The sequence below is a fragment of the Microtus oregoni genome, unplaced genomic scaffold (assembly GCF_018167655.1).
Source record: "Microtus oregoni isolate MIOR12 unplaced genomic scaffold, Mior012 000000F_ref0000247, whole genome shotgun sequence".
In the NCBI taxonomy this organism is placed as follows: domain Eukaryota; kingdom Metazoa; phylum Chordata; class Mammalia; order Rodentia; family Cricetidae; genus Microtus; species Microtus oregoni.
This window is the reverse complement of record NW_024543059.1, coordinates 11,443,133-11,465,499: the sequence shown is the minus strand read 5'-3', so window position 1 is coordinate 11,465,499 and position 22,367 is coordinate 11,443,133. Positions and strand designations below refer to the sequence as shown.

At 49.8% G+C, this 22,367-nt stretch overlaps 1 protein-coding gene across 6 annotated transcripts in view; it reads right to left on the bottom strand.

Annotated features, from left to right (window-relative positions):
- Positions 1-366: 366 nt before the first annotated feature.
- Positions 367-22,367, bottom strand: part of Arnt2 (aryl hydrocarbon receptor nuclear translocator 2) — a 143,227-nt gene continuing 121,226 nt past the window's right edge. For 5 of the 6 annotated variants that reach the window (XM_041650175.1, XM_041650193.1, XM_041650202.1 and 2 more), the window contains 7 exons: positions 21,621-21,693; positions 20,685-20,808; positions 17,793-17,892; positions 15,443-15,581; positions 14,434-14,584; positions 5,133-5,269; positions 367-3,249 (listed from right to left, as the gene is read on the bottom strand). In XM_041650175.1, coding sequence (XP_041506109.1) covers positions 3,151-3,249; positions 5,133-5,269; positions 14,434-14,584; positions 15,443-15,581; positions 17,793-17,892; positions 20,685-20,808; positions 21,621-21,693 — 823 coding nt within the window. In that variant the 3' untranslated portion in view covers positions 367-3,150. Of the gene's footprint in view, positions 3,250-5,100; positions 5,270-14,433; positions 14,585-15,442; positions 15,582-17,792; positions 17,893-20,684; positions 20,809-21,620; positions 21,694-22,367 lie in introns of all 6 variants that reach the window. The other variant, XM_041650220.1, reaches the window with a different exon arrangement.

Here is a 22,367-nt window from a genome sequence, read left to right as displayed (position 1 = left end):
CTTACACTGAGTTTCAAGACCAGTGGTTTTCAATCTTCGTAATGCTGGGACCCTTTAATACAGCCCCTCATGTGACGATCATTTTTGTTGTTACTTTATAACAATAATTTTGTTACTGTTATGAATCATGATGCAAATATTATTTTGGAGGTAGAGGTTTATCAAGGGAGTCACACAAATTGAGAATACTGCACAGGAACCATTTGTTTCCTTTCCTGTCCTAAGTAGCTAGAACCTGCAAAGTGTGGCTCCTTAGCATGCCTGCACTGCGTGTCCTTGATTGGCTGGAGGTGGCGTCTCCCAGACTCCTGGGGGCAGGTGCCTCAAGTTGATCAATTACCAGGCTGGTCCCGAGGCACTCGCCGCTCAGAGCAAAGTCATTTTTTATTGTAATGAAAATTTAAAAGGCAGTTACATTAGTTACACATATACCCAGTGACTTTAATACCTGTTAGTCATACAGAACGCTCAAGAAATACAAATGATTTACCCACGGCACAGTTCACGTCCATAAGAAGAAGGCTAAATGAGAGATGAATAAGTGCTTGCTGTCCACGGAAGCCTGCTTGTGAATTTCCTCTTTAAGGACACAGATGGTGGTTAGACAAAGCAAACTGCTGGGCCCCCCATGGCCTGTGCACAGCTCCGTGTTGCTACAGCCAATATCCACAAGGCTGTGCAGGTTGCCTCAGCAAACCCCTGCTCAGGGTACAAGGCATGGCTTGTCACATGTGAAAGTGTGCTCATGCCCTGTGAGCTCTCTCTTCAAAGTTGTCTCGGATTCTAGGCAATGGAGGAAGCGAGCAGCCAGGTAGCTGGTGACGCCTCAGTACATGGAATGTGGCCAAGTTACTCAGCTATATATTTTTGAGATTGGTTGCATGATGTCACCCAGGTAGATCTTGAACTCCTAAGCTCACGACCTTTCCTGCTTCAGTTTCCCCGGTGGTGGCACTTCAGGTGAGCATCAGCTTGGCAGGATAGGGTTGGGTGGACTGGCAAGTTAGGACATAGCAACCCACGGCCACTTACAGAGAGGGTTGCAATTTGGCCTTGTTTCTGTTGGTTAGCAAATGACTTGTTTTTGCTTGTGTGATAGGCCATAGCCATCACAAAGCAGGTGAGCTCACACCGGGGAGTGACAGCCTATATAAACTGTGTCACATACCCAAGAAAAGCCCCAACTTCCCTCCAGAGGCAGTAAAAAAACCAAACCCACAGCTCCTACACCTCTTAACTTACAAGCTAAAGGCCATGCTGTTGTCATCCCTGAAAAGGATTCTCCACTCTTGAACTTAGCTTTGGGCCTTTTTCTCTTTTCTAACTTATGCTCACCACCTGAGGCCAGCTCCAGGCTGCTGGGGACAGAAGGTGCACCAGACAGCATACATAGGAGACCTATGTGGGATTCTGAGGCTGGGGTGAACCTCAGGCTGTGTTATTACTCTTCATGGAAGGGCTCAAGCTGTCTGAGGACCTCTGGGGCCAGAGTTTGTCAGGGACAGGGATCACCAAGGGCATTCTGCTGAGTGAAGTAGAGATTGCAGGTGAATCCTGTAAAAACCCAAATATGCCCTGGATGGCAGGCAATGCTGAGGTTGGGATGCACTGGCAGTCTCTGGAGCCTTTAATCCACATGTTCATTCTGCTCTCATGAGTCCTGGAACCTATGTACTCCCAGCATCCCAGGAGCCAGGCAGCAAGGTAGGGCTGGTCTGAGAGCTTAGCCTCCACGTTTCTGAAAGAGCTCAGGAGGGCCCCAGGGCCTGAGTAGGCAGGCCTTGGTGGCTTCTCTCACACCTGGGCATTAGTGGGCTGATCCACGGCCATGGATTACTTAAGATGGGGCTCGATTAAGTGAAGGGAGGCGGGCAGCACTCGCCATGGCACATGGGATGGGGGAGGAGCGGCGGGATCTGAAATTGGGGTGGAGTCTGAAGCTCTGTCAAACCTGACTGACACAGGGACTTTGGTGTCAGAGATAAGCCAGGCAGAAGTTTCTAGCGGTTAGCTCGTAGTTCCACCGTAAGACCACTGTAAGAATGTGCCCAGAGCTGGGTCCCCGGCCTCCAAGGCCTGTCTGTGTCCCTTCTGAGGTACACCTGGCTTTTCTGTCTGCTGAGAACCAAGACTCAAGGAACTCAGAGCACCCTTCCCCACCCACAATGTGGCCCCATCTTCCTCGGTTACTGAGCAGAAGGTGTCAGGGACACTGAGAGGTGTAACCCTGTACAGAGGGCCAGGTGTGACTTCCTGGAGGTGTTGGGCAGGAAACAGCTCAGCTCTACTACAGAGCAGGGAGAATGCAATGACCTCTGTGGAATCAGGACATTGTCCCTCAGGCCTAGTAGGGAAGAGTGAGAGCTAAGGTTGCAAGAAGGAAGGGCTAAAAGCTTGACGTGGAGGCTGTCTGTAAAAGGGTCAGAGGACCTAAGAACTGACTTACAGAGTGAACAGTTCCCCAGCCCTGACTCCTGGGGACAGTGCTGGAGGGTTGGCCTGTCAGCCCAGCTCCCAGACCCCCGTCAAGCTGCCCTCTGAAATGCAGCTGACTGGGGACAGCTTCTCCCACTCACTGGCCACACACGCCAACACGCCACAGTACATCCACCAGGTCACAACTTTGATTCTCGCTGCACAAAACACACCCGGCCCCAGGCTATCCAGGACAGCGCGTGGACAAAGTCTCAAGTCCCAGTGCTCCTGGCTCCAGCACAGGATGTGGAGGTTACTGCCTATCAGCCCGACCTGAAGCCCTCAGGCAGCAGCTGTGAAAAGGCAGAAAGAAACCCAGCCTCTGCACCAGGCAGACCTGCTGGTGCTGCAGCCGTTGCGGATGCTGAGCAAACTTGGTGGGTGCACACTGTCCATGAGGAGATTATTCACAATGGAATTTAAGGACCCCGGAGGCCCCGTTCCGAGCACACAGATAAAGTACAATAAATACAAAGATCCCAAACCCAAGAAGCCAGGCCTGTGGGTTAGAGCCAGACAGATGATGCCATATCCAGGGAGACGGGAAGTCAGGGTGGCTTCTGGGGACTCTCCAGCAGGGCAAGCTGGGTGGGTAGGGGTGGTCCCTTTGGACATGAGCATCTATGCCATGACAAGAACAGAGCCTGGGCAGTAGGAGCCTGGCTTTGCCTGAAGCTACTCAGAGAATGGAGGGAACATGCCCAGGTCAGCAAAGTCCTCGATGTTATAGTTGCCAGTCCCCTGTGTCGGGTCCCCCGGCATAGGCAGCATGTCCTGGAGAGGAAAAGAACAGAAAGCCCCAACAGTCAGCAGCCTCACCCGGAGCCTGCCCTTGTCCCGGAGTCCAGCCCTGTTACTGATCCCCTTGGCCATCTCTCTAGTGAGCAAGTGTTCCTTTGCATAGCTTGGTATCCAGGATCAAATAATTTTGGGCTTCAGAGATCCTCAATACCTGAGCCCCCTTGGGAGCTGCTCTCCTGGGGGTGGTCATGCTGAAGGTAAACACTGCCAGGTCATAGCCTTTATTCTAAAGCTAAGCCCACCGGTGGAAAGAGCCCATCTGGGCAAGTAAGGCCTAGAGCAGTAAGACAGACTGAACAGTTATGTGACTGTCAACCAAGCAGGAGCCTGAGCAGGTAGGACCTGGGTGCAGGGACCAGTTAGGGTTGGTGGTGCTATCCCCGAGTGAAAGGTTGGTTACTTTATCTAGTCCTAGTTGGCTAGACCTTAGACTACCTGTCCTGAAAACACTGGGGAGTTTCAGTTCCTTAGGGCAAAAGTTCCACTGGGCTTTTGTCCAATTCCCAGCCCATAGAATAATGGTGGGAAAAGAATTAATTCTGCGGTCAAACGTGCTTGGGAAACAAAGCATGCTTTCCTACTGTCTAGAGACCCAGTCCTCGCTGGTATCATAAAGGCTCTGGTAAATCCTGCAAGAAGGAAACCGAATAAGTTGCTTTAACGGGTGTCTCACAAAATTATTGACCAAGAAATTCTTTTTGGCAGCGTGACCTTGAAGAGACACACTGTTGGAAATTGTGCCTTTCAGGGTCGCTGTGTGAGAGGAACAGTGGGTGAGGGCTGGTCTTTACAATGGGAAGGAAGTCAAAGGGAGGCCTGGGAAAGGCACCTGTGCTGGGAAGGGGGTACGACCCTGTGGATCTGAGTGACACCTAGATCTAGATCTGGGTCTGTGAGGATGACACTTGACCAGGTGAGAGTGAAATGGGTGTGTGTGTGTGTGTGTGTGTGTGTGAATGTGTGTGAGAATGTGTGTGTGTGTGAATGTGTGTGTGTGAATGTGTGTGTGTGTGTGTGTGTGTGTGTATGAATGGGACATTGAACCTTGAGCAGGAAGAGTGTGGCCTGAGCCTCCTACAACTTGGCTCTTGCCTGGAGCCTTGCTGCACAGGGCAGGTGGCACTCTGGGGGCTCCACAGAAGAGCCTAGGTGGCTGTTAGGAGGCTGGGTGGGTAGCCCCAACTCTAACTGAGGGGAGAAACATGGGAGGCTGAGCCCTGTGTGATTAGCTACCCCATGGCCTTGTCATCAGCACGGTGAGGTTGGTCTGTGCTGGGAATTGAGAACAGCAAGGCATGTCTCCAGTAGCGGCAGTGTGGAAGCAGCCTGGGATCCTTAGCCGGTATACAACCAGGTCTAGAGAGCTGAGCATTGCTCCAGCTGTCATGGGTTGAGGGTCTGGGAAAGGGAGTCCCGTCTCCTGGTTGCCATAGTGGAGAGGAGATAGGCTGAAGCAGTCTAACCCCTAGGGACTGCAGCTCTTGGAAGTTGTACACACTGCCATGGTGAGCATCGAGGTCCTCAAGCCCTTAAAGGGACATGGACCCTGCTCCAGAGTCCTACCGTCTTTGGCTCCATACATCCCTCCTGGGAAACTTTGGGGTGCGGCTCAGGAGGCAGCCTCCCCTCTGTGGGTATATCTGAAAGGCTGAAGGCCTGTCTGCATCTTCTTTGTACCCTCAGGCTTTGACCGAGCAGTGGAGGACCTTCTACTTGTGGGCTTCCCATATTACAGGCTGGGTGGGATCTCTTGCTGGCTACCGGGTAGGGCAGGCAGAGGTGCAGAGAGGGGCATAAGGAAGCAGAGAAGGCGCAGGTACCTACACCTACGAGAAGGCGCTGCTCGCTGGATTTACCTGGAACACTTCAGTCTGGCCAGGCTGCTGGTGGGAGTGCTGCTCACCGCTCTGCTGTCCGTGGTGCTGGCTCTGCCACTGAGACCAGACCTCCGAGGGCCGGCCCTGGAATTGCCCGCCACTCTGTCCACTCTCAGCTGAAACATCCAATGGACACGACACTGACTGTCATATTCTGTCACTTTCCCCCATCCTAGTGCCACTCGAGGGCTCCACACTCCTGAGAGGCACGTCACACCCAAACAGGCTTTTTTTTTTTTTCCCTGGCTTCCTCCTTTCTCTGTCAGAATAAGCTGAGTGGAGAAGAATCAAGGAAGCACTGTGAAATGTGAAGGGTCGGCCAGGAAAAGTAGCTTCTGCTAGAATGTGCCTGTCAGGTGACAGGAGCTCCAATCCTCAGAGCCTTCTATGCCCATGACTGCTCATGGTGGCCTCAAAACAGAAAATAGAAGGAACAAGAATTCTGTCTAAACTATTTTGGCAAATACACATATATATGTGTATATATATACACACACACACATATATTAAAAAGAATATTGAGTGTATGTGTGTGCACACATGTACACGCGTGTGCATGCACATGCACATTCGCACACGTGTGAAGTGTGCATGTAAAATACAAAAGACAAGATCAGGTGTCCATCCTTATCCTTACAGCAGCCACCTCCTCTCATGGCCTGTAGACAGGGCTTTTCACTTCCGGTCTCTCTCCCATGGAGTTCATCACAGGGTCTTTTGCACAGTCCCTGCTCGGGCCTTGGCTTATCTCACCAGAGTGCCCATCCTGTAAGCTCACTGTCCCTACTGTGTTCTGAGTCCCCCTGCCATTCACTCCCAGATCCACAGGGCTCTGCTACCACCCTCCTGGGACAGAGAAATTGCCTACAGATGGCAGAGGGTTCCTCAAATGTGGCTTCATTCTTCTCCTCCGGCCTCACGTCTCTCTCTCCATGTCTTGGTAACCCTACCCTCTGATCCTATTCACTTGGCAGAACTTGGATGTCACGTTCTGTCACTTTCCTGGTCTTCATGCCCTCGTGTTCTTTCCTTTTTAAGCAAATAGAATTCCTTGGCATGTGCACGTATGGTGTGTGCGCGGATGCACACGTGGAGGTCAGTACGTAACTCTTGGGAGTCAGTGTTCAGCTTCCACAGCCGGCTAAGGCAATCATCAAACTCAGGTCACTGGGCTTGGACCCACTGGGTCAGCTCGCTGACCCTGCCACTTGCTCCCTTGACTGGCCTTGCTCCTGCATTTTCTTGGTCATCTCATGGTCACTTCTTATGGAAATGTGAGCCCAGGCTCTAGTTTCAGTTTGGCCTTCTCTGTTTGCCCGCAGCACCTGCACCCCCTTTTACACAGTGTCCTTCATAGTATACCGACACCCTAGGTGGAGTAACAAGGCCTGGGTGTGCCAGGCTGCTCCGAGATGGTACTTGGAATAGAGATAGCTTCAGTAAGTTCTTAAAGAAGGGAGTGAAGACATAGGAAGGAGGGCAAGGAGACAGGAGGAAAGAAGAGATAAAGGAAGGCGGGAAGAGAGAGGAGAGGAAGTGAGGAAGGAGGTAGGGGAGGGAGGGAGGGAGGGAAAGGGGAGAATGTGGACATGCTGTGTTAGTCCTCTTTGCATCTGAAGCCTCCAGATGACACACGATGCATGATGAAGTTTCCTCAGTTGTACCTCAGGGATAATCGGAGGTAGCGTGAGGAGAAGCCGGAGAGGCCCGGAGATGATTAGCTGATTATTCATACCTGGGGGCACGTGGTTCTATTAATTACAGATAATGTATTTCAAGATAAAATGTTTTAGCCTTCTGAGACGGTAAATGCTGTTAAATATTTGCAACAAGGAAAAAAAATCAATTAATGATGCTGTTTTGGGAATGAAATGGAACGCTGAAGGAAGGAAATGACAGTGTTCTGAAGCGATGAGAGCTGCGTACAACATGGTAAGCTTGTCCTGGGGACATTATTTCAGTTCATTTCCAAGTCTAAGAGGTGAGTTTATTATCTGTGTTTCTTCAGATAAGGAAGCTGAGGGCTCGATGATATCAACAGATCTGTCCTGTTCATTTATTATATAAACCTGGAGGCTGAACTTAGATCCTCCTGACACGGAGCCTGCTTGCATCCATCAGATAAATACAGCTTCCGTCTAAGCCATCAGATAGTATGGGGATCGGCTTCATCTGCTGAGGGTGCCAAAGGGTTCAGAGGTCGACACAGCTACAGCTCTTCTGAGGGGAACATAGGCTACCATGGGGTGTAAGAATAGGTCCCACCTAAACCAGTCTTCCTGGAGGAAGCCAGTGTGACCTGAATGAGGGGTAAAGGTACCAGCCTAGTGAAGGAGACTAAAGAGGCCCCTAAGGTGTTTCTGTCGTTCTAGAATGGGACTAGTAACTCCTCTAACTACAAAATAAGCATGATCTTCAGCATGGCCTCTCCTGGCTGAGGGAGCATTGTGGGGCCTTCGCCTAAACCTCACCACCTGCTTTGTGAATGGTCAGCATGTGGCCTGTTCCCAAGGGACACAAAGAACTCCTTTCTGGAATAACCAGTGGTCGTCAAATGTCATGAGCTGCGTTCCAGTCATACTGCCGTGATATCCAGCTGCTGCTGGCCCTGGATAGATGGGTCAGCGTCCTGCTAGGCCAGGTGTCTAAAGCACTACACCTCCCATCTGAGGCAGCTGGGTGAACTTGCAGACCCCTAGGGCAGGCTCTGGTCCTGTGGGATGAAGGCAAGGCTGATACCTTGTATCTTGTTAGTTGAAACTTAATGATACACTTCATTCTGGCTTACTAACATTTTTCCTGGGAGGCTGCACTGACTAGAAATTGCCCTGGGATTCCTGTGAAGTCAGAACGTGCTGCGCTGTCGGGTTTGGTGGAATGGTTCTCAGAGAAGGGAACCGCTGGCCCTTCTCATTCTCACAGACAGCAGGATGCAGGCGGATAAACAGACGGGGAGACTGATAAACATCCTTGTAAGCAGACATCCCGCCCCAACGGGGATTAGCCCAGCCCCTCAGTAGTGTGAAAGCCGAGGACTCCTGCTGGGTAAAATGAAAGTGTTTTGAAGGAGGCAGCTGCTTCCTACCTATCTCCTGAGCAGGCAGACAAGGACACGAACTTTTCAGTCCTCTGGCAGGGGGCTCACCTTTGAACATTGATTAGTAGGGTCAGGTATGTGCATAATTTCTCCAGATTTGTAGGCTAAAAATGTATACAGCTGAGATTTGGGGCAATGTTAGGGGAGGGAAAGGCAGGCTTGCGTTCCATTTCTCAGTGGAAGACACCTCAGATGTTTTTGGAATGATAAATTCCATTCTTCTCCAGCCTCCACTCAACCTGGACCGGGTGGGGCATGTGGTGGGGGCAGAGAAGGGAATTCCCGGTTCCTTCCAAAAGAGGCTTGTCCAGGGGGCACTGGTGTCTTCTGCTGTGGCCTGATTTGATCTGGTGTCACCTGTCTAGACTTGTGTCATCATGTTTGAATAGCTGGAACTTTCTCAGCCTAAAATTGAAAAGCAGATGCAGAGGCAAGACGTGGACATGCTGGGGCTTGCTAAGCCACTGTCTCTGCAAGCACACTTCTAAGCAATTCAGGCCGCATATAAGTAATGGTGGAGCAAGGGAGGGAGGGGATTCCCTGCTTGTTTTGGCATCTTGAGCAATACTCTCTGTGGGTTTGGCTTCCTATGTTTCTACAAGAAACACTGTACATCAATGACCAGATTGAGACAGAGCAATTAACCAATTTGGGGACTCACGTTGTACATTCCCTGACAGTCACCAACTTGTTTTATCTTAGCTCTAAATCCAGGCTTCATTGCCCAGCTTTGAGATACTGAACTGGCCCCAGTTTCTGCTGTGCAAGTGGGTGCAGAGATGTACCAAGACCAGCTAACCTGATAAACACCCTGAATTTCTGGGTTGCTGTCTAGTAGGTATGCACTACCAGAGTAAACACATGGGTCACTGAACCCGGCTTTCCTGTCTGTCTGTCTGTCTGTCTTTTCTTCATTCTCTCACTCTCCTAGTCATATTTCTAGGAACAAGCAGTGAAGGACTTGACACAAACTGGGCCTATCAAGAGCCTGGCCAGGTGATCAGGAAAGCAGACTCTTTTGAGGACTATGCTAAAGAGATGGGAGGAATAATTATCCCCTCAGTGAAATAATGGAGTCACACCCTCTAGAAGCCTGGCTTACAGATATTTACGGTTAAGCCTGACTTTCTAAGTTCTAACTCAAGAACCTTCCTCTTTGAATTCCATCTAAATCCCTAAGCACACTTGGCCAATGCTCTGAACTTTCTCAGTGTCCCTCCTGAGACGGTGCTTGCAGGCCTCCACTGCTGACCTTAACCCAAAGGCAGGAATTTCTCCCTTTTCCATCTCCCTCCTCTGGAGACATGCTAGGATTTACCATTTGTCTGTCATGTTGTTTTTCTCTAAAATTCCAGCCGAGAAGGAAGCTCGAGAATCATTTTATTAGAATTTTAGAGACCGTCTCGGTCAGCTTTTAAATAATTTTACAAAGGGGACTAAGAAAGCACAAAAGGGAACCTAGGTTCTCTGTGACATGGGGTGACCACAAACAGACTTTAAAGCCACTCCTCTGGGGACAAGATAGATGACCATATTCCAGGACTCAGGTAAGCCCATTCTGGTGGCCAAACCCCCAGTGGTTACTCATGGCTTAGATTCCTGGTGGGAAGATTTGACCTCAAGGCTTCTCTTCCCATCCTTTGAAACCTGCCTTCATAGGAAAAGCACATCTCTCCTTCCTTCCTCTCCCAGACTCTCTCCCTCGGGGATAAGGGCCAATGGTCTAATGACATTAAGTTTAACTCCCCTTTTCTCCCTGGGCAGCAGGGCTATTCATTTGCATCACCACTGCCAGTCCCTTGGAGCCAGAGAGGCTGTGGATGGAAAGGAGGAGAGAAATAAATCAAGAAGACTAGCAAAATTGGCCCACAGACCCTGGACCAAAACAGAGGGCATTAACACTGCCTTTGGCCAGCAGGGTGTATGATCCTAAAGTTCCCAAGTAGTTGCTTTTTTTTTTTTTTTAAACTGGATATAGTTGCCACATAAAGGCTGAAGGGACTTTAAATCTAAGTGAACTGTTCTAAACAAGATGCTTTCTGCGTGTTTGCCAACTTGGGACATGACAGAGCCTCTGGTCTCAGGCCGTACCATCCTCATGTGAAGCTAGGACCCCCATGTTATCATAGAACATTCCTCCTCTCACGTGCCACCATAGTACGCTGAACACAAGCCCCTCCCTCCCTCCCTCCCAGGTCTTTCATGGGCTTTTGCTCCATCAGCAGCTAGAAAACCAAGGACCAAAAGCTATGGAAAATCAAAATAACGCCCAGGTGACATCTTTTGGTGTTCCTGGTTAAAATCAGATTTCTTTGTGGCAAGGCATGAACTCCCCCGCATTGAAATGAGACCATAATATTGTCTACTCTTTTCTGCCTACACCTTTCTTCTGTGCATGCAACTCCATGCCAATGTACAAGATGGGTCCTGTGTTCGTGATTACATGTCACTCACTCTTAATTTCACGTGTTCCTGTTTCCTGCCACACCTCTGCTAACCAAATTCAGGTGCTTTTTAAATTGAGGGGAAAAAAATGGGGATAAAATTTGATCTCTACCAATCAAGACAACTTGTAGTCACGACCCTCCTTGGCTGGGAAATCGTCCGTGCTGACTTAGGTATCCCCAGAAACAGGGAAAGCATACTACACCAATACCAATTCTCAACTCTTGGGCTTTGGTTTTTAGCACCCAAAATAATTCATGCTTTACAGAATATCAGCAGAATTTATATGGAGGCAAATAAGACCATGCATTGGCATAGCTGCCAACTGGGACTTATCCCGGGAGACAGCTGCCGATCCTTGTCCACACCTAGTCTGTGTGATGCACCGATTCCATGAAGACTCGTGTCCTGTGATAAATGAGCATGTGGGACCCTGTGTGTGATCAGCCAAGTTGTGAGCCAACAAAAGCCACGTGACCACTGAAGCGGCGGTGCCCATGTGGTTGCTTAGCACCCCAATGCAGCTAGGGCCCTTGGTTACATACCCCCAAACCTTTCTCTAACAAGGCATTCATTCATACACCCCAGAACCCCCTCCCCATTCTTTCTTCTTTTCACTTTCCTGGATGCCTGCCAGGATCATGAAAGACTCAGACATGGCACCATCACAGTTCTTTCCCTGGCTTTCCTAGCACCCAGGATAAATTCCTTAGAGACCTAACCCTGTCCAGATGCCTCCTGGGTGTAGAAAGATGGAGACAAGGTACCTAACTCTGTCCCCAGCAGGGTCTTAATGGCCGCCTCCTTTAAGTTCTGCTCTCACTCCTGGTGCCTCCAAGCTTACTTTATTTTCTCCTCTCTCTACTGGGGAAAATCTGTGGTGGTACAGGAATTTGGGGCAGAGAGGAAGAATGAGATGAGAGCAGTGGCAGAGCCTCTGTTCGAAAACTAAATGTCCAACTCCATAGCTGGGAAACGCAATGCGAGCCAGGCTGGGACTCTATGCTCTTTCTCCTCTCAGGATTCCTGTGCTGCCGACCCTGTAGCATGACATAGCAACTATCCTCAGTTCCTCTCTGTTCGCTTACTACAGAGCCCTATTCCTGTGGGTATGGAGATAATTCCTGAGGCAGAAAGAAATTCCCTGGGTGGGAGTCTCTGGCTGCTTACATTTTTAACCTTGAATGGCAATTTAAAAGAGAAAGAAAAAAAAAAGGCCAAAGCCTTTCATATAAGCAGGCGTCTTCTCTGAACCAACTAACCCACCAGTTCAGGTTTGCTTGCCTGTCTACCAGCCCCCTCCTTCCTTTCCTCCTTCCCTCCTTTTTTCTGTCCCTCCTTCTGTCTTCCTTGTAAAGAAACCTTATTCTTTTCTTTTTTTCTTCCTGAGACAGGGTTTGGAGCCTGTCCTGGAACTAACTTGTAGACCAGGCAGGCTGGCCTTGAACTCACAGAGATCCACCTACCTCTGCCTCCCTAATGCTGGGATTAAAGGCGCGCACCACCACCACCTGGCTAAAGAAGCCATCTTCTGTTAAGGTAAAGAAACACTCCTGAGATGTTCCCAGCAGGAACTTGCATCCAACATTTATGACTTACTCCCAAGAGAGATGATGCAGGTAGTTGGTTTAAATCTCAATAGCATTTGGGACACAGATCTGTCCCTGATCCTTTGGGGACTATGCTCAGACATTCTTAAAAATGGTGGGGGTATCAGAAGACGGGAAGGAAGCTGCTTCTAATGGGCAGGGGACACCTCCTTTTCACCCCAGAAGCTCTAGGACTTATCTGTGTCCGTTTAGGACCAGCATAGGGAACTTTTCTCCAGTTCCCAAGGACTATACTTGCTTTGACGCAGCCTTGAGAACTAAGGCAAGATTAAACCTGGACATCTGAAAAGAGGGGGCTACACCCCATTTCCCCTGGAATGCTGCAAGGTGCTGCTGTCAGCGCCCCAATGAACACCAGGGTTATATGTGTGTGGTGCCTGGAGGCCCCCAGGCAGAGTGATATCTTTCATCCACAGGCAGGATTGAGCCGGGCGTTCACTGAAATATGCATACTGTTTTAACTGTTTCATCTTTATTTAATAATTGATGAAACTGACCATTAATGGAGACTGCTCTATTTCTTCTCTCCTTTCCCCTGCACCCCCTGAGGTTGACAGTGAACCTCTCCCCCAGGTCCTCTTTCTAATTATACTCTCTCTCTTCTGACCTTGACCAAGGTTGCCCCACCCCCAGTAGGACCCTGCTTCTTGATGTCCTGGCCAGTGGAGGCTGAGGCCTCCATTAGCAGGAATTCACAGCCACCTTCTCAAGGTAGCATTCTCCACAGCCACTGATGGCTCCGGAGGGGGTCTCTGCTGGGCTCCTTCCCCCTCCTCAGCTCCCTTGCTCTATTCCCATTGCCTCCCCTGGTCATCCTCACAGTCAGGCTCTCAGACATACTATTCCTGCATCCTGCTCCACAGCAGATTTCTCTCTCTCTCTCTTTTATTGTTTTTATTGAGCTATATATTTTTCTCCCCTCCCCTAGCTCCCTCTCCTTTCCCCTTCTCCCCTCTCCCATGGTCCCCAGTTCTCAGTCTTATGGGCCACTTTCCCATAAGATCGACAGGTGAGCCACTTAAACGGAAGCTCTGAACTTGGCAAGTGAAACTGGGAGGTTTAGGCTTGGCTTCCTGCTCACTTGACGGTTTGCAAAGAAAATCCCTACATGCCTCTCTCTTGGATGTCACCCAGTGACGGTACCACGAGGGATCAGGCAGGGCCACCCCTTCTGTGGAGTGTGACCCTGGCCATGGGAGAGATGAGAGTACGTATCAAACACACCAAGAGCAACTGGCAGAAGTGCCTGAGACAGAGGCAGAAGACACAGCCACAGCCACAACACCTTTAACAGCCTGAGCCTTTCTCACAGAGCAAGGAAACATTCACAGGAGGTAGGGTCCCCTAGTGACAGATGACATGAAGTTTTTAGGATCTAGAATCACCCAGGAGACAAACCTCTGGGTGTGTGTGTGCGGGAGTTTAGAGGCTGGATTAATTGAGTTTGGAAGATTCATCCTCCCTGTGGGGTACCACTACCCATGGGCTGGGGAAATAAAAATAAATATGAAGGAAATACTAGATACGCAGTAAAGAGTGAGCTGAGCACCGGCACTGGTCTCCCGATGCCCAGCTGCAGCGACAGTGTGACCCTTCCCCTGTGATGATGGACGGACCCTCAAATTATGAGCCAACATAAACCATCCTGGCCTGCAGTGACCTCTGACAGATATCTTGTCTCAGAATGAGAGGAACATAGCATACACCTTGCAGTATTAAGAAAGGGAACTTTCTGGGTTTGCTGACTTAGCCATCCATCCCTGGCTTCTCTGGGTTTCTGAATGGAGAATGGAGAACGGTTTACTTCTGGGATGTGAAAGTCTCTGCCTTGGGCCACGTAGGGTTAAACTAGCAGCGGAGTCACATCATAACACAGAGAAGAAGGGTACCATTTCTGCCTTGCAATAGCCATGCTGAACCACAGTGTCAAGGTGGTATACTTCCAACACTTAGGACACCCAAGGCCCTCTTGATTGTAGCCAGAAAGGAGAGGAGCTGGGCACTTCAGGGGCCCTGCCCCATATCCTGAGAGCTTGGGACCCTGCCCTATACTCTGGAAGAAGCCCTGGTTCAGCTCCTGGACACAGGATGCTCAGAACACGAGTTCTTTCCTTCGTTCCCCACCTACCGAACCCCGGAGTCCTGTTGGCCAGACTGGGGTAGGCGTTTCCACTCGGCGAGGAGGCCGCCGGACTGGAGAGAGGACTATAAGAAGAAGGGTCAGCAGGGTAGGGGTGGCCCGATCCAATCCCGAAGGCAGATGACTGCGTCTTGCTGGGCTGGGGTAGGATTTGTTCTGGTTAGGACAGAAAGAGGCAGGACCAACCCGCCTCCCATGAGCCCCACCCTTGAGGTCCCTTCAGGAACAGCAGGCCCTGGTTCCCTTCACTGGCCTGGGATAAGCTCAGTGTGTATCGGCCAGCCAGCATCCTAGCCCTGGAGACGTGGGGTGGAGCTGGTTAACATTACCTTGAGGACTACAATGGCCTGGCTTCTCCAAGTTCAGCTTATAAAGTCCCCCCTCATCTGAATAAGACCTATCATTCTAGAACCTTCCAGGGAACCAGGTTGGGTATTTATAGGCCCTCTTGGCACAGTAGCTACCAGAGCTCCAAAGTGATGGGGGGCTTATTTTTTCTGGAGAAGCTTTGGGTGCCTGATTTTCTTTCTCTCTCTCTCTCTCTCTCTCTCTCTCTCGTTTTATTGATTTTTATTGAGCTGTACATCTTTCTCTGCTCCCCTCCCTGCCTCTCCCTTCCCCTTCAACCCTCTCCCAAGGTCCCCACACTCCCAATTTACTCAGGAGATATTGTCTTTTTCTACTTCCCATGTCAATTTGATCTATGTATGTCTCTCTTAGGGTCCTCGTTGTTGTCTCGGTTCTCTGGGATTATGATTAGTAGGCTGATTTTCTTTCTTGCTCTCTTTCTTAAGAGAAAGTTGTGAGAAGGGGTGTTGATCAGAAATCCCTGGGGACCCAGCTCTCAAAGTGCTCCACGGGATGGCAGGGACTCACGAGGAACTGGCTGTTCTAGCTGGGAGCACTGACCTACCCTCAGAGTTGGGACTCCAAATAGCAGAAGGTATGTGTTCTATCACTCTGAGCACCCAGGGTCGTGCCTCATAGGCATTCATACCTGCCCTGGGAAGGGTGGACGGCTGCCTGTCCATGCCACCTGGCCTTGGTTCAGCTGCCGGGAGATCTGGGATATGTTCTGGCCCGTAGAGGAGGAGGACTGGATGTCATTCACTCCAGGCACATGGACTACAGAAGAGCTAGGAGAAGGAGATACATTTATTCCCAGAAAATGGCCGGCTTTCCTGAGTCTCTGTCAAAAGATTCCACACCTGCTCTCCTTCCTCCTCGTACACTGCCCAGGGGTCCTTGCTGGTTTCTGTTCTCAGCCTCCTCCCCCAGGGTCTGTCAGCTTTTGGATTTTCCTACCACTGTCTTTCACTGCTCACCCCCAGATCTCTATAAAAGATTTCATTCCAAGAAGAGACACGAGTCTCAGAATACAAATCAGACTCCCGGCTACCTGCTCTCCTTGCTCTGGTTAATTTGTCCCTTTGGGGCCCTGAGGAAGCTTCCAGACTCTGCACATAGGCAGCAGGCTGTCAGTTTCAATACTGAGACAGACCTGGGACTGGAAGGCCGCTGCGAGGGGCTCGGTCAGGCATGGAAGGCCGCTGCGAGGGGCTCGGTCAGGCATGCTCACCTCTTTGGCCCTCAGGTGACTTCACTTGCTGCACTTAGGGCACCTGCGCTATGGATCGCAGTTCCTAGCTCTCTGTGTGCCTGGAGAGGATGCTCTGACACCATCTTCACTATATCGCCAGGTCCTTCTTCCAGGAGTGTTTTGGGCGATGTGGACGGTAAGCCCATTGAAAATGGAAAAGTCTGGAGAAAGACTTATACTGCTCCAGGCCCTACCTGCGTCTGTGCTGGGGGCCTGTGGATATACTGAGTGAGGTGGGCTGTGCCTAATTTTAGGTTTTTAGGTGGATTTTGAAAGAAAGAGAGTGTATTCAAGCCTTTTCCCATTTTCTCGGACTCCTTGCAGATTGGAAAGCAACTTTGGCTGTTCAAACATCACGTCTGTCTTTCTAGCTGGGTTGACCTAACAACGCACTAGCTCTTTCCCACTTCCCCCAGGATGTTCCAGTTCAGAGGGTATTTTCTTTTTGCTTTTTTGTTTGTTTGTTGTTTGAGACAGGATTTTTCTTACTAAGTGGCTTTGGCTGTCCTGGAACTCATGGAGATCTGCCTGCCTCTGCCAGAAGGCATTTTTAGCCCAAGTGCTGGCATAAAGGATGTATGCCACTATGCCCTGCAGAGGATATTTTATTTTTGATTTGGTTTTCTTTTAAAAAATCAGTTATATTAATTATACAAAGTATAATTAATACTGGCCATGAATTCATGGCGATTTTCTGCCTCAGACTCTTGAGTGCTGGGTTTATAGATGACGGCAATCATGCCTAGCTCCCAAGTAATGGATCTCACCATGGTACTATCATATATACACATTTCCTCTGCAGCTCCCTTTCTATCAAAGGACATTTTCTTGTTCTTGTTCCATGTGGTGCTCCTCCAATACATGCCTCAGCCTGCATAGCCCTCCCTGGGATGCTAAGGAGGAACAGCTGTAACTCTGCCTGGGCTTTTTGGGACCAAGCACTGGCCTTTGTGCCCAGCCTCCCTAGGGCCTCTGGTCACACCTGCTGCTGATGTAGGAAGTCTGTTCTTAGAACAGCAAGAAAGGGAGATTCCTATCCCATTGTAGCCAATGTAGTTTCTGGGCACTGAATTTGCATGCCCAACCCCGGTCCCTGCAGGGTCCCTGAAGCCCTGTCAGAATTGGGCCAAGCTCAACTGGGAGGTAGGGAAAACGCCACCTTGCTGGGTCTGGGGTATGCGAGGCTTCCAGGGATCTTAGAGGTAGCTGGTGGGGCATAGGAGAATGTCTTCCCTGAGGATTGCTGGCCTGTCCTTTGGTAAAAATCCTGGGTTCATGCTTGCATTTCCTCGGAGAAACTGGAGGCCGGCCTGGTCCTCAGTGGTGATGTCAAGCTTCCTCAGTAAGCTGCAGCATGCCCTGATGCTAAGCTAGGCACCCTGCTTTGCTTGGTGCCTTGGATGGCCCTTGAGGCTGAGGCTCAGATACGACAGACCATCTTTTCTCCTTGCACTCGGCCATGGTCTCAGCAAAATCAGAGAAAAGGGCAGTTCTGGTTACTTTCTCAACAGCCCTACCTTGATCTTGACTCCTCCCCTCCCAGGATCATAGAGAGGCTGATACCTTTGGTGTCTGAGAGTCACGGACACTCAGTGCTTATGGAGGGACTGATGGACAGAGCCAGCAGTCCAGAGTCTCCATCCTGGCTCCACCCCACAGCACAGCAATGACCAGTCCCTACTCAGCTCGCAGAACCAAGGCTGACATTCAGGCTTTCCTTCCTACCATTCCCCTCCCTGGCACCTACCTGAAGGCCTTGCCTGAGTGCCCGGCAGGGAATGGACTTCCTTGGGAGTAGATCTGCTGGCTGCCGGATGCCGAAGCTGAGCTCATCATCTTCTTTTCCGCTAGGAAAACCATAGGAGTTGCAGGTGAAGGTTCCCGCACCCTTGTGCTGCGGGCCATGCAGGGGCACGGGAACTTAGGAGGTCCACAGAGGATGGCCTCCTCACCTTCACCCTTGCATGTCCCCTCTTAGGTGGTCTCTCCTAACTCCTAGGGTGGCCCAGTCACCTGACAAGCCATTGAGAGTGGGGAAGGCACTGCTATATTCAGTATTCCCAATTTCACGGGGGGGGGGGGAGCACACAATAGGGAATGGGCGAAAATGTGAGGACACCCTGGGTAACCTCAGCTGCCTGACCTTGGACCTCAGCTCTGCCTTTTGTGTTACAACTGCTACCTGGGATGCTCTTTGGACTTGCCCCTGCCTCAGTTTCTTCACCTGAAGAAGATAACTGCAGAGTCTATGGCACAGGACTGTGGTGAGGATTCTCTGTGTTAACACATGTCAGATGTTTGCTGAGGGCATTGCTGGGAAACCAGAAACAGCTTACACGTTTGCTTCCATCTTTACAGATGGAAAAACTGAGGCCCTGCCTCTCCCAGGTCACGGGACACCAAGGAAGGACCCAACTTGAATCCCAGTCCAGGGCCCCTTCCCCGACCTGATCAGCAGGTACTGAGGGATACCGCAGACTGACTGGCCAGGACAGCTGGGTGGTGCTGTCTGGCTTTCCACTAGGGGCTCTGGCAACACTCAGACCCAGGCTAGGCTGAGTCACCAAGTCCACTGCTCTGCCAGAGAGGCGTAAGACTGCTCAAGCATGTCACCTGCAGGGACAGGCTGAGAGGACTGGGCTCAGGTCACAGCCAGGCTTGTCTAGAGCTCTTATGGGAAGGAAGGGGCTCTCGGTGGTGATGTGAGAAGCAGGAAAGGATGTGGCCTCTAGACAGCCAAGTGTCAACCAGAGAGCACCCCTACCTTGGCTCCATGATGCTCCTGAGGCCCTGGAGCAGCAGTTCTCAACCTGGGGGTCTTGACGCCCACAGGGTTTATCAGATAGTTACATTACATTCAATATCTGATATCCTGAATATCGGATATTTACATTATGATCCATAACAGTAGCAAATTCAGTTACAAAGTAGCAACGAAATCATTTTCCTATGGTGGGCACCATAACATGAGGAATGGTAGTAAAGGGTCACAGTATTAGGAAGGTTGAGAACCATTGGGCTAGAGCATCATGATGCCGATATGTCCCAATCATACTGTCACTCTCAAGGCACCAAGAGGAAGGACACCCAGCCTGGATGCATGACAGTGACGATTCAGCATGTGTGCCCTCCCTGAGCCCAGCTTCCTGGGCAGCTGGAGTAGCAATGGGAAGTAGGTGATTAAGCTCATGGCCCTGGGGCTAGGAGACCACACAGGAGCCAAATAGCCTACTACCATCTCTGTGTGGGGCTCTAAAGCAAGCCATTGTTAGATTGGAACCATGGGGCATCCTGAAGGGGCAGGAACTCAATCTGCAGCCTCATCACAGGGCCTTACGGGTGGGGCATGACGAGCAAGACTTGAATGGGGAGGAGAGAAAGTGAAAATGGACAGGGTAACGAAGACTCAGGCCACCCTCTTCTATAAACAGTTCACAGAGGCTGGAGGGTTAGCTGAGTGGTAGAGCTCTTGCCCAACATTCTCCAGCACCACACAAAACAAGCGACAGTCAGTCAGTCAGACAGACAGACAGACAAATCAGCTACCACTGCACACAGCACGACTTTAAGCAAGCTACTTTTTTTCTCATGTGCTTTGGTGGTAAATAGTGGACACATTGTTCTTCTATGCTCTGGGACTCTGGTAGAGTACAGTACTTATACATGTACCGATATATGTTTATATGTGTATATTTACACATATAATCATACATGTGTACACATTAACATATGTGTTATTAATGTATGTCATTTAATAATACATAAACATGAATATATCACATATTAAACAATATATATTAGTGTATATATATTATTTAGTCTTCTAAATCTTTCTGTTTTATTATTTTCATTGACCTGATTTGTTAAAAATGAGGAAAGGCTTTCTGAGTTCTACTTTGGTTTTTTTTTTTTTTAAATTAGTTTCTTCCTGTGCTTGTGATTATTTTGGCCTTTCTGTATTTCAAAGTTCATGAGATTTATAGTCAGTTCAGGCTGTCTGTCCTCTGCCCGCAGGGACATTCTGAAGTCTTTCTCTGGTGACACTGTACTTCCCCACTGAATTTGAAAGCATCTTCATCACTCGCCCCTGAGGGCTCAATAGTTCATCTCATTTTGTTTTGATTATGCTGGATTGTGACAGCATGTTAATTGGGGGTTACTCATCTGTCGTCCTTGAATATTATCTTGACTTATCATTTTCGATATTCATGTTTTCTTGCCATCTTACTTTATTTTCCTTCTGAAATTTTGGTGATTTTTTTCTAAGTTTCTTTTCTAACTGAGAGTCAAAACAACCATTTTCCCTTTAAGTTGTTTTCTTGGGTATTTGGTTACAGTGGTGAAGTCTAGTGACTAAGGCATTGTGTAATGGATTAGACTTTGTGTGCTCTGACCTTTTACATTTTAGGGATGAGATGCCGTGGCCTGAGGCTGAGTGTCACAGGTGATCAGGAAGGAAGAGGCAAGGACAGGAATACAGAGACTCTGTCCTGACTCCTGTACAGGCTTCTTCCTATGTCCTATGGCCGTCATACAAAAGTCGCTTTTCCTGCCCTTATCTCTAGGGTGGCTATCTCCAGATGGTCTGAACGCAACTGTAACCCTGCAGCCTCACGGCGTAGCACTGCCTGCCACTTACATGCACTGATGCCCGCAAACATCTCAGCGAAACGAGGGTCTCTCTCTTGGGAGAAGATGGCATCTGCCTTTTCCACAGACTTCCCCGCCTCATGAACACTGGCAGGTAGGTTGGGTACAGGGACCTGTGGGCACATAAAACACAATAGCAATCCACACATAAGGCACAGAGGGTACTTCCCACGAGTCACATGCTGTCCCCTGCTTATTCCCTTTGGGTGGAAGGGCTAGTGTTCAAGACTTGACTATTTTTGCAAGGTTGGTAGCTTATCCCTGAAGATCAAGGGCACCTGGGTTGGGAAGTGTGAATTAGGGGTTATAGGAAAAATGCCAGAGTCACAGAGACTTTTTCAGTGGTAAATGAAAAAGAGCCAACCTACTATAAACATCAGGAAGACAGCCTAAAGGTTAATTTGGGAATAAGTTAGGTACTGACCCATGTCAGTTTCTCTGATGGCCAGCTGTCAGAAGCAGGACCAGAGAGAGGAGGAGAGAAGAGGGGCGAGAGGAGATGAGAGAAGGAAAGGAGAGACACGGAGTATGACAGGAAGAGAAACATTAAAGCAGAACAGGTGTGGGAGCAAAGGTGAGAGAGATACTGGGAAGCCAGGGAAGCCAAGTCCAAAGCCCGCTCTTGCTGGCTTCTGCACCTGTGAAGACAGGCCACACCGGAATTTTCCTCTGTCCCCTAAAGATACTCAGTGTTGGCAGACCACGGCTCACCATCTGCACTCTCCCGACTTTCTGCTCCTTGCGGCTCACTTCCGGAAGGAAGAGCCACAGTGGGCACCAGGGATAGAAAATACTATTAGTACCTCGGAGATCGGACGGAACAGAGTGCCTTGGGATATAGGGAGCGAGTTTAGCTTTAGTTTAGGGTGGGGATTCTGGGGCGAGATAGGGCCAAACAGAGAAGAAGAGCTTCCCAGAAATTCACCTGAGATAAGTCGTATGACGACAGCCCATCTCGCTGGTGTACCTCCAGTTCTGCCTGCTGCTGTTGAAGCTGCCTGCGAAAGAATAAAGTCAGGGCAGTGTGAGGGAACCGGAAACCGAGAGGCAGAAATCACACTCCTCAAAGTCGCCTCGTAGCCCATGCTCAACAGATCCCTTAAAAGTCTTTCCGCTTCTATTTTATTTCATCCCCTGCATTTCAGACTTAGGCATCTCCATGAGCTGTTAAAATGGTAAGGTGAAGAGTGTGTGGGTGTGGGCATGCGCATGTGTGTTCTGTGCGCGTGTAGAAACCAGAGGCTGGCATCAGGAGTCCTCCTCAGTTGGTTCCCACCTTATCCTTTGAGGCAGGATCCTTCGCTGAGCCCAGAGCCCACCAATTGGCTAGACTGGCTGGCCAATGAGCTCCAGGCATCTATCTGTCGCGGCCCCAGCAGCTCCAGGGTTACAATGAGCTGTTTACATGGATGCTGGGGATCCTAACTCAGGCTCTCATGATTGTCCTGTGGTTTTTCCACTGAGCCATCTCTTCCGCCTTCGAATATTTTGGAGACAGGGTCTTGCTGGCCTGGCCTGGAACTCTTGATCCTCCTGCTTCAGGGTTTTCACTTCTAGTAGGATAGAGAGGCGCCATCACGCCTGGCTCAAACAGTAGGTTTCATCTAATGACTTTTGTCTCATGCAAGGTAAAAAGGATAGTACTAAAATTGTTTTAAAAGCAAAATTCAGG